Here is a 12,046-nt window from a genome sequence, read left to right on the forward strand (position 1 = left end):
CCAAAGTTGTAATCTCAAGCAAAGATTATAGTGTATAATGGAAAAGAGGCTAGGGAGGGAGGGATGAGCAGCGATATCATGGACCCGAAATTGTGGGAGGCAGCAACCTCCGGAGATGCAGAATACATTGAAAAGAAAAAGAATCTCCTTGGCCAAGTTACCATCGATGGCAACTCGGCGCTGCACATCGCCGCAAAGTGTGGCTTTGAGGAGCTCGCCAGGCTAGTGAGCAGGGCGCAGCCTTCCCTCCTCACGTCGCAAAACAAGAGCGGAGATACACCCCTGCACTTGGCGTCGGCCGCTGGCCATCTCAGTATCGTGACCCTTTTGATCAACCACCGGCCGTCATCTATCGGTGTTGAGGAAGACGTGACGCGGATGGCCGTCATTGCCAACAAAATCGGGAACACCGCCCTACATGCGGCGACCATCGGTGGTCATCTCTCGGTTGTGAAACTGCTTCTGTCGGGGGCTCCGGAACTGGCGATCATGACCAACGGAGCTGGGGTTTCTGCGCTCTACATGGCAGCCGAGAGGGGATTGCTAGGGATTGTGAGGAACATACTGATGTTCTCGCCCGCAGTCTCGCACGTAGGGCCCTGTGGTCAGACGGCGCTACATGCTGCTGTTCTTAGAAGCGACAGTGAGTTACAAATTAATTCCTACCTCAAAGTTTGATAAATTTACGTACCTTCACTGAAATTAAGCAAGATTTCCCACTTGCCCCTTCTCGACAGAAATATCAATGGCGATAATAGAAAAGAATCGTTCGTATCTGAAACATCAAGATGCCTCCCAAAGCACTCCTCTTCACTTTGCAGCGGCCAGTGGAGATGCTGACATGCTGGGGTTGCTTCTGCAACAAGATGCCTCTGCAGGTTACATGCAGGACGAAGATGGTTTCGCCATCATCCACATCGCAGCAAGTGTAGGCAACCTGAACATGATCAAGAAGATATTGGCGCATTGCCCTGATGCACGGGAACAGAAGAACAACAGAGGAAGCAACTTTATTCATGTGGCCGTCGAGAAGAAGAATCTAAACCTGGTGAAGTACGTTCTCAGTTCTTCCTCCTCTGCCAAAGAGCTCCTCAACGAACAAGACCATGAAGGAAACACGCCTTTGCATCTCGCGGTCCTTGCGAGGGATCGGAAAATGATTCGAATGTTGTTATCCAGTCGAATCGTGGACACTGCCCTCACGAACAATTCGGGTTTCACACCGATCGACGTTGCTTCCTCAAAAGTCAGAATAGAAGTCAGCCTTCGGATGGTAAGGGTTCATCATTTCATTTCATATGCGATTCACATTGTTTGAATTTCAATTTGTATGAGTTTTCTCCTTCAAATATCATTCAGTTTCAGATTTAAGTTTGCTTTGTCTGATTGAATCCAACATTTTCTTTGGCTTTGCAGTATAACATCATGACAGATTTAATCTCATACGGCTCGCGTTTCAGTCCACAGCGAGTCGATCACTTAAGAAACCACTTGCAGAGAAAGCAAGATGATGAAATAAATCGATATCGAGCATTGGCCAATAACCTTGCTGTTATTGCGGTGCTCATTGCGACAGTCACCTTTGCAGCTGCATTCACCTTACCGGGAGGATACAACAGCAATGCTGGACCAGATGAAGGAATGGCCATCTTATCGAGCAGAGCTTCCTTCAAAGCATTCATGATCTCAGACACCTTAGCCATGGCCAGCTCCATCACAGTAGCACTCGTTCTGATCTACTCTGGTTCTCTAGATCATGATGTCCGATTGCAGTCCCTTATGACCGCAATCAAGCTATTGTGGGTTGCAGTCGGTGCCATGAGTGTGGCATTCGTCACTGGTGTGTACGCTGTCGTTGAGCGCGACATCAAGTGGATTGCGGTTCTTGTCGCCCTAATAGTTTGCAGTGTCCCTTTAGTTGCCTTTATCATTACTTATCGGCATTCAGCAGACTACTTGAGCATGGTGAAGACACAGTTAATCCCCTCATTTGGCCACAAGGAGGAGCAGATGGATTTAGATGAGTTCAAGGACGGTACAACCAATAAAAGGATACAAATGAAATTTGTTGAATCTCATAGAGTTGATGTCATGGACTTTAGAACACCAGAGTCATCGGAGGCAGCTACATGAGGATCAAATTGTTTTAAGATTTCTTTATTTCTTTTGGAAAAATAATATGTTATCAGATAATAATGCTTATAAGACTTTTGTGTATGTTCATTGTGTATAGATATACGCTTTCTGTATGTTTATTATGCATAGATATAATTATAATCTCAGCTAATCTTATTAACTATTTTTAGGAGTGACAGGTCCGATTCTATAAAAATTTTCTACTAGACATCAGGGTAAATCGGGAAGCACACACGGTGGCTAGCCTAGAAACCCATCATCCTTTGGTTGCGCTCCCCATTTGAAGAAAAAATTCTTATAAATACGTCATAGCTAGGGATCGAACCGCGGGTATCTGGGTGACAATCTAGATATCCTATCGCAGCACCATAGCCCTGAGGACTTAATGTGCATAGATATAGTCCTTTCAACCATTCACCCCAAGGCAATGGTGCCCGATGTCTTTTTAGTTTCTAGTCTCAATTTAAATAAATTAATGAATAATTTTTTTTTAATGGTGATTGACCTAAGAATGTTGGTATGATAGGCCATTCATTGTGAGCGCTTCTTAGTTACCTTGATGGTCGGTGAGAAAGTTCTGTAGAATCAAGCCGATTACTTTCATAATTAGTCAGTATAAGTTAGATACTTTGTATATATATAATCACCTGGCCGCACAACCTTGCGAAGCTTTTCCTAGAGATTTGGGATGAGAAACACATCAAGAAGTTAGAATGACGACCAAGGATTCCCTGTGCATAGTCACTTTGACGCTCAAGCAAGTCCTTAAAGAAGTAGAAGATGCGTAAGAGAATTAAGTTTTGATGAGTTGTGTGCGCGTAACTTTTCTCATGAGAGATGACTACCTTTTATAGGATTGTCACTATCCACCACGCTCTCCTTTTGACCCTCGTTCTTCATGATCGTTGCCACCTTTTTCGAAATAAATGACCATTACGACATATTTATTTTTGAATGAATAGCTGTGTTTTGCGCCTTTCTCGTGATAATGACTGCATTATCCACGTCCTTAATAAATAACGACTTGTTGCTTTATTTATAGAAAATTAGGGGCGTTTCAGTTTAGCCCGAGGGCGTCAGAACCTAAGCAAGTCAGGAGTCAGGGAGTTAGGGGTCGGAAAGTCAAGAGACGGGAGTACAACGAACTTTGACTTTTGACTGCCACCTTGGCAAGACTATTGACCTTTCTATCCATGTGGCTCTCGCTGATTGCCCTCATCACTAATCTCTCCCTTAAGTATAGTCGAATGAGGCGACAATCAGACTGATTGGATTGGTATGATGTACTGGATCGTTACGCATGTGAGAGGGAGGGGGTGAATCACATGATTTTAAAAAACTATCTTTTTCGAATTTAAAGAAGTACACAGTGGAATTAAAATCAATAAAAACAAGAAAAACCACAGTATGCAAGGAGTTACTTGGTTTAGAGCCTTCGACAACTCTTACTCCAAGATCCACGATCCCTCGGACTATATCGACAGGTAATCCACTATAATCCTCTTCCAAAACTATCAAAAGAGGGAATCGAGTACAAAAAATACGAGGATAAGTGTAACAAGCTACACTTTCTTTTATGCAGTAATTAAGTACAAAAATAAACTTTCTTTACCCAACACTTTTGAAGATGATCGGATCGAGCTTGGTGTTGGACGACTCATCACCAGTAGTCTAACGTAGTAGTGTTGGAGCATAATAGCAGCACGAAGTTAGAGCAGTTAGAGCATCTAACGATTGCGTAGAAGCTTGTAGATGAGTTGTGTTTGAAAAAGAGGTCAAACAACCCTTTTAAAGAGGACTGGAGGGGCCTCCAATGCCACTGGAGGCGCCTTTAACCTCAAAAGTTTTATCTTGAGAACTCCGCTTCTTATCGTTATCGAGGTCTTCTACGCTATTCAACTGAAGGCTCCTTCAAAACTTTCCAAGGGGCCTTCCAAGGCGCCTTCCTTCGCATGGAAGACGCCTTTGCACCTTTCTGAATGGGGCCTTCGACCAAGACTCCGAAGCGCCTCCACAAGCATAGGAGGCAACTCAAGTACAGCTCACTTGAAACATTTTGTCCATTTTTCTCCTGCAAAATATGTTAGTCTAATAGAAAAATATCTAACTTGTAAAATAAAGTTAGTACAATTTATAAAATAACAGTATTAACTAGACCCTATCTTCTCGAGACCAGGATCTAGTCACGATCTCAATTTAGATTTCTAAAATGGATCTAAATTGGACCTGCGCTTAAAGTCTCTAATTGGGACTCGTCCTCACTAGAACTTTCTCTTCCAGTGACTTACCTTACTTATCATGCAGAATCGCTTAAGATCCACCAGGTCTTCCGGCTAGTTGTTAGGTCCACAGACCTAACTAGACTACGGCCAGTAGTCGGTGTTGGGGATCGGTCGGCCGGCTTGAAGGGGGGTTGGATAGACGGCACCCCCAAATACTCGCTTTCTAGACTATTGTTAGTATGCGCAGCGGAAATCTAATACTAACTACAAATATGAATACAAAGAAAGCTTAAGACAAGAATAAGAAATGCAAACCAAGCTAACACGTTGTTTAACGTGGTTCGGAGATTAGGGCTCCTACTCCACGGCTGTCCGTAAGGTGGACGATCTCGATCCTTCGGTGGATTACTCCCCGGAAAACTTCCGGCTAGCTCAAACCTCCTTGTGGGTGGAGAAACCTCACCACAACCCTCACAAGAGCTCCTTTGACGCTAGGGCACAGGTAGACTACTAATAGAGATTAACCACCTCTATTTCGTCAACTCAAACCAAGCTCCCAAGCTTTGGTTTTATAGGCCACGGGTTGGAAAACCCCGCCTACCAGTCGACATGCCCTCTGTGGAAATTCGACCGTTACATCCCAACGGCTCGATTCCACACATTCTGCTCACGCCGATCGCCCCCGATCGATCACATAAGATCGCTACAAGAGCGCTATAGTACTGATGGCGCTACGATCGCTCACAAGATCACATAAAGAAACCCTAAAAACTAGGATTTTGCTCCGAGTACAATCTCTCGTGCACTCGTACCCTCACCCTTATGACTCACTTGATTCTTCCTTTGCAGCTTTGACCTTTTGCCTTCAAGCCTACTTCCTTTGGCTCTCGTCCCTCGGATGCATTCAAGCCTGCGGCTCGTCCTCAATGTCATCCTTCGCGTATGCCTCGAAGTCGCTTCTATCGGCCCTTGTCCTCGCTGCCTTGTCCACGGTCCCTCGGATGCTCCATCCTTCACCGGACCCGAAGCCATCAACCTGAGTCATATGTGTATCCTGCAAACCTGCACAACTCAAATACACATATCAAATACAAGGGTGAACCTAACTTAAACCCTTTGCCCAAACACCAAAACACATGGTCCCGCGGACCATTGGGATTGCTCCAACAATCTCCCCCTTTTTGGTGTTTGGCAATACGTTTAAGTTAGGGAAAACATATAGCAAATAAACATGCTAAAACAAATGGACTTACGTTGCCAAGGCTACACACTTGGACTTACACCGCCGAATGGACTTACGATGCCAAGGCTACACACTTGGACTTACAACGCCGAATGGACTTACGTTGCCAAGGCTACACACTTGGACTTACACTGCCGAATTGGGCTTACGTTGTCAAGGTTACACACTTGGCAACCGCCGAAACAATGCACAGGGCTTTTTAAGAACCTATCCCAAGGCTCCCCCTACACCTAAGCTCCCATTGAGCTAGGATTTTCCACATAAGGCTTTTTAAGGACCTATCCCAAGGCTCCCCCTTTACCTAAGCTCTCCATTGAGCTAGGATTTTTACAACGGGCTTTTTAAGAACCTATCCCAAGGCTCCCCCTACACAAAGGTACTTTCAGGTTTTCCTAACTAAACCTTACTTCTCCCCCTTTGCCTAACATCCAAAAAGTTCTCCAACAATATCCCAATTATTGAAAACTTGTCATCCAAATGACCCTAAACTCATGTATGTATCACCCATGGATCCCATACATCTATATGAGCTGACCCGGTCAAAATCTAGTGCTGAAAACACTTTCAGACTGGTATCAGTCGACTGCAAGAAGTACCAGTCGACTGCCCCCATGAAAACGAGCTTACAGAGACATTCTGTGCTCGTGAACAGTGTTACCAGTCGACTGGTAACTGTACCAGTCGACTGGTACACTATTCATGAAAAAATCAACCTTTTCTGGCCAACTTCAGAAATGCGCCAGAAATTCCACAGACCTCCAAAAATCCCCAAATTTTGTGGAGAGGTCTATTATATCAATATCTACTTGGGAAAAATATATATAAAAATATATCTATCACCAATCCCAAGATTGACACAAAACACAAAACTAGCTAAAAAGTTCAATTGAATCTTGACCTAAAGTCCTAGTTTTGGCTTCCTCTTGATGTATTTGCCCATACTAACCCATAATTCATCCCTAGCATTGATTTATATGGCATCTATACATCCAAAACCAATTATCATGCTATATGACCCCAATTGTCATATTTCTTGCATGAAATACAAACCATGTGTGCCAATTCCTTAGGTTTGAGACTCAAGTCCGTCTCTAAACCACTTGGCACACTCCATGGCTCCTCTAGACCCCCAAGTAGAACCCACCTGAGATCCATTGGCCATGGGTCCCAAATTGACTCTTTGAGCTCCCCCTAGAGCTCTTAACCTTAGTCACCTCCCTAGGTGACTCATCCACAATGGCTAGGCCACATCGGTCCACCCCCGGTGAAACTTGGCCTACAAATCTAACTTTCTTAACCTTGGACACTTTGTCCTTGGTTAATTTCTCCTTACCATTAAATGGTTTTCCCTTGCCATTTATTGGCTTCTCCTTGCTATAGTCATATGCAACCCTAGCATAAGACTTTCCCTTAGCTTTGGAGGACTCTCTCTTGCCATGATCATGTGCCACCCTAGCACATGGTCTCCTTTTGACCTTGGAGGGACTAGATTGGTATCCCAAACCCGATCTATCATTATTGGGTCTTTGACTACCCAACACCATATTTAATCCTTTAGATCCAATAGTGAATCTCTTAAGGAATTTCTCCAAATTATCAAGCTTTAACTTCAAAGCTTGATTCTCCCTCTCTAGGTTCCTAACCCTAGAGTCAACATGTCCACCATGGACATTCCTAGACCTACCCTTTTTAGGCATGTGTCTCCCCTTCTTGGGATTAATGCCTTGGGTCTCCTTAGGTCTATCATTTCTAAATTTATCATGCATAGATTTCCTAGGGTTATGATCCACATTTACCCTACTCCTATCATGATATCTAAATCCAAAATTTTTCATTGCTACATAATGATAATCATTATTTCTCCTAGCATGCATGGGAAGATAAGAATTTGAATTTGAATTACACTTCAAATTAGGGTATACCTCCCTTACCCTTGAAGCTCCCCCTTGACTTGAGCTCCTCTTCTTCTTCTCCCACTTCTTTAGATGCTCCAACTTCTTGAACTCTCCCTTCCTTGAGCATCTTGTGTGGTAGTGTCCAAGTTCTCCACACGTGAAGCATCTAATGTGCTTCTTCTCCTTCTTCTTCCTACAACTCAAATTAGATTTTAAAGGAATTGAATTGAGTTTAGGAGATACCTTCTTCTTACTCATTGGACACCTACTCTTGTAGTGTCCCTTCTCATTACATCCGAAGCAAATTATGTTGTTCTTTGACTTCACTTCGATGGAGGTGCTTGCTATGTTTACTTCCAAGACTTCATCTTCTTCACTTGTCTTGGAATCTTCTTCAATTCTTGAGGATGTAGATGATACCTCATCTTCCTTCTCCTCCTCGGATATTGAGCGTGACTCAACTTCCGTTTGCTCCACCTCCTCTTCTTGAGCTACTAAACCCAACTCCTTGGGCTCCACATCCGATTGGTCCTTCTTCTCCTCTTGGACCACTTCATCACTTTCTTCGGATTTTTCTTCTTCTTCTTGTGTAGGCAAAAATTCCTCCCATGGAAATTTCTTCACTTTACTCCACAATTCATGGGCGTTCTCATATTTACCTACACCACTTATCACATTAGGAGGCAATAAATCAATTAAAATTGCTATTACCTTTGAGTTTGCCTCCGATCGTGAGGTTTGCTCCTCCGTCCAATGTTGTGTTCAGAGCTTCTTCCCTTTCTTGTCTTTAGGGACTTCAAATGGCTCTTCCACCACCATCATTGTGTCCCAATCCATCTCGAAGAAGTTCTTCATCTTCACCATCCAAAAGGTGATATCCCATAAGCTTCCTCCTTCGAACTTTGGCGGATCTATCAAGCCGGTCATCTTTGCTTCCTCGGCGGTTAGTCCGACGGAGAGCGGCCTTGCTCTGATACCACTTGTTGGGGATCGGTCGGCCGGCTTGAAGGGGGGTTGGATAGACGGCACCCCCAAATACTCGCTTTCTAGACTATTGTTAGTATGCGCAGCGGAAATCTAATACTAACTACAAATATGAATACAAAGAAAGCTTAAGACAAGAATAAGAAATGCAAACCAAGCTAACACGTTGTTTAACGTGGTTCGGAGATTAGGGCTCCTACTCCACGGCTGTCCGTAAGGTGGACGATCTCGATCCTTCGGTGGATTACTCCCCGGAAAACTTCCGGCTAGCTCAAACCTCCTTGTGGGTGGAGAAACCTCACCACAACCCTCACAAGAGCTCCTTTGACGCTAGGGCACAGGTAGACTACTAATAGAGATTAACCACCTCTATTTCGTCAACTCAAACCAAGCTCCCAAGCTTTGGTTTTATAGGCCACGGGTTGGAAAACCCCGCCTACCAGTCGACTGCCCTCTGTGGAAATTCGACCGTTACATCCCAACGGCTCGATTCCACACATTCTGTTCGTTGCCAGTCGACTGCCCCAGTCGACTGCACCAGTCGACTGCTAAAACATGCAGTCGACTGCTACAGTAGCGCTACAGTACTGCTACAGTAAAACCCTAAAAACTAGGATTTTGCTCCGAGTACAATCTCTCGTGCACTCGTACTCTCACCCTTATGACTCACTTGATTCTTCCTTTGCAGCTTTGACCTTTTGCCTTCAAGCTTACTTCCTTTGGCTCTCGTCCCTCGGATGCATTCAAGCCTGCGGCTCGTCCTCAATGTCATCCTTCGCGTATGCCTCAAAGTCGCTTCTATCGGCCCTTGTCCTCGCTGCCTTGTCCACGGTCCCTCGGATGCTCCATCCTTCACCGGACTCGAAGCCATCAACCTGAGTCATATGTGTATCCTGCAAACCTGCACAACTCAAATACACATATCAAATACAAGGGTGAACCTAACTTAAACCCTTTGCCCAAACACCAAAACACATGGTCCCGCGGACCATTGGGATTGCTCCAACAGTCGGGTCTCGCGGATCTAATCGGACTTCCCTCCATATATCAAGTCACAACTTGACCTATCTGGACTTCCACACCTAGACCCGACCCCGGGGTGGGTCTGGCCCGGACCCGGTCCGGGCCCGTAACCGGGTCAATGGGTCGGTTGCCCGTTGACCCGGTTCACTGGGTCGAACCGGAATCGGCCCGGCAACTTGCCGGGCCGATTCCGATTCCGGTTCAGTTGCTGTAAAATCGGTGAACCACCGGTTAACCGACAGTTCAGCCCGCTGGTTCAGGCGCAAATATTTTTTTTTGTAACGGTTTGAACCGCAGGTTAACCGGCGGTTCATAACCGTTGGAACCGCAGGTTAACCGACGGTTCATAGCCGTTGGAACCGCCAATTAATCGGCGGTTCATAGTCGTTGGGGGAGTTTTTTGGATATTTTTTTCAATGGTTAGGATCATTTGACTTTTTTTTTTATCAATGACTATGATTTAGTGTCCGTTACTATCAAAACTCTATAAATAAAGAGCTCATTTCATCATTTTCACACACATCTTCTCTACTCTTACTCTTAATCTCAATTTCGTATTCTCTACACGCTTTCGTTTCCAATTTTCAATTACAATGGAAGGAGGCCGCGGAGGTGCATCATCTCGAGCTCGGAAGGGAAAGCAAATAATGAATTCGCGGGAGGAGGACCCCAACATTCAATCCACCGATGATGAGATCGAGCATCTTCCGAATTCGACACCCGAAACACAAGGAAGTACCGATGCAATTACTTCTAAGGTTCGAGAACTTCCTCCTCTAAAGTCTTCTATTTTCACTAAACATTTTGAGAAGGTTTCTTTTTCGTCGGGAGAAATGCGTGCAAAATGTAAACACTGCAATGCTTCCTACAAATTCCAAGCCGGTGGTGGCTATGGGTCGTTGAAACGACATGTAGAAATGAAGCACCTGACGCAATATGGGCTCGACCATTCTCAAACACAATTATCAAGATTTTCTTCAACTAGCGGTAGTATCGATTCTGGTTTATTTTTATATTTGGATAATAAATTAAGAGAATCATTAGCTAAATTTGTTTCCATAGAACATCTTTCTTTTAGTTTTGGATCTAAATATACATTTGAAGATTTTTGTAAAGAATCTCTTAATCCATGTGCTAAACGTGTTCCTAGGACTACACTTACTCGTGCAATTAAAAAATTAGTAAAACAAGGAAAAAAGAATTTAATTGATGAATTTAGTAAATTAGATAATAAAGTTTCTTTATATTCCAATATTTGGAGTGATCATTGGCAAACACATTCGTATATGGGTGTGACTTGCCATTGGATCAATAACTCTTGGAACCTCCAAAAAAGATTGTTAGCTTATAGAGTTTTTGATGAATCACATAATGCTTATAACATCGCATAAATATTATGTTTAATTTTAGAAGAATATGACTTAACTCATAAAATATTTTTAATATCATTAGATAATGCTAGTTCCAATACCACTTGTATAGATGATCTAAAATTTGTTTACCAACCTATTATTGGCGGTTTATTTTTTCATATTTGTTATGTATGCCATGTTTTAAATTTATGTGTTCAAGATGGTTTAAAAATTTTAGAAAGTTATATTAAAACAATAAGAATTGTAATTTCTTATTTATGGTCTCATCCATCTACAATGAAACAATGGGGTAGGTTTTGTAAAATTAATGGAATGAGACCTAAAAAATTTCCACGTGATATACCAACACGTTGGAATTCAACATACCAATTATTACAAGATTCATTTCAATATAAAGAATTATTATGTTCATTTTTTTGCATAAAATACTAATACTAATATATATTTATTTTTACAACAATGGAATATTTGTAGTAGTATTTGTGAAATTTTAAAAGTATTTAATGATGCAACCGAACAACTTTCCGGTGTTTAGTACCCCACTTCTCAATTAGTTTTACAAAATTTTTCTAATATAGTATTATTTTTAAATGAATATATTAGTAATGAATCTTTATCTCCTTGCATCTTAGCTATGAAAACTAAATGGAAAAAATATTTTTATTTAATTCCTGAAATTTATTTAATTGCATTCGCTTTAAATCCTAGATTTAAATTAGAAGTTTTACAAGAAATGTTAACTTTATATTATGACGATTTAATTCCAATTAAAGATTCTTCTTCCCCTGATCCAGTTAATATTATATATAATGTTAGAATTTATTTATATGATATTTATAATCAATATTATACAAAATATTGAACACAAATAATATTTCTGAAATACAACAAACTACTAGTAGTAATTTAAAACTTACAAAAGCACAACTCTTATTAAAAGAATTGATAAAACATCCACGAGGATCCTCAAGTTCCACACAGGAACTTGAGAATTATTTTACGACTTCTTTTGATTTTAATGAAGCAAATAGCGAAAATTTTGATATCTTAAAGTGGTGGTCCCAGAAGGCTCAAAGCTTTCCCATTCTCTCCGTGATCACCAAAGAAATATTAGCTTGTCCAGTGTCAACTGTTGCTGTAGAGCAGACGTTCAGTGCCGACGGCAACATA

The 12,046-nt window shown here is 42.3% G+C and overlaps 1 protein-coding gene across 1 annotated transcript; it reads left to right on the forward strand.

Annotated features, from left to right (window-relative positions):
- Positions 1 to 2,299, forward strand: LOC121990223 (protein ACCELERATED CELL DEATH 6-like). Its single transcript, XM_042544404.1, has 3 exons — positions 1 to 643; positions 738 to 1,273; positions 1,417 to 2,299. The coding sequence occupies exons 1-3, from the start codon at positions 64 to 66 to the stop codon at positions 2,131 to 2,133; spliced, it is 1,833 nt and encodes a 610-aa protein (XP_042400338.1). The 5' UTR covers positions 1 to 63; the 3' UTR covers positions 2,134 to 2,299.
- Positions 2,300 to 12,046: the final 9,747 nt, after the last annotated feature.

The sequence above is a fragment of the Zingiber officinale genome, chromosome 6B, assembly GCF_018446385.1.
Source record: "Zingiber officinale cultivar Zhangliang chromosome 6B, Zo_v1.1, whole genome shotgun sequence".
Classification (NCBI taxonomy): domain Eukaryota; kingdom Viridiplantae; phylum Streptophyta; class Magnoliopsida; order Zingiberales; family Zingiberaceae; genus Zingiber; species Zingiber officinale.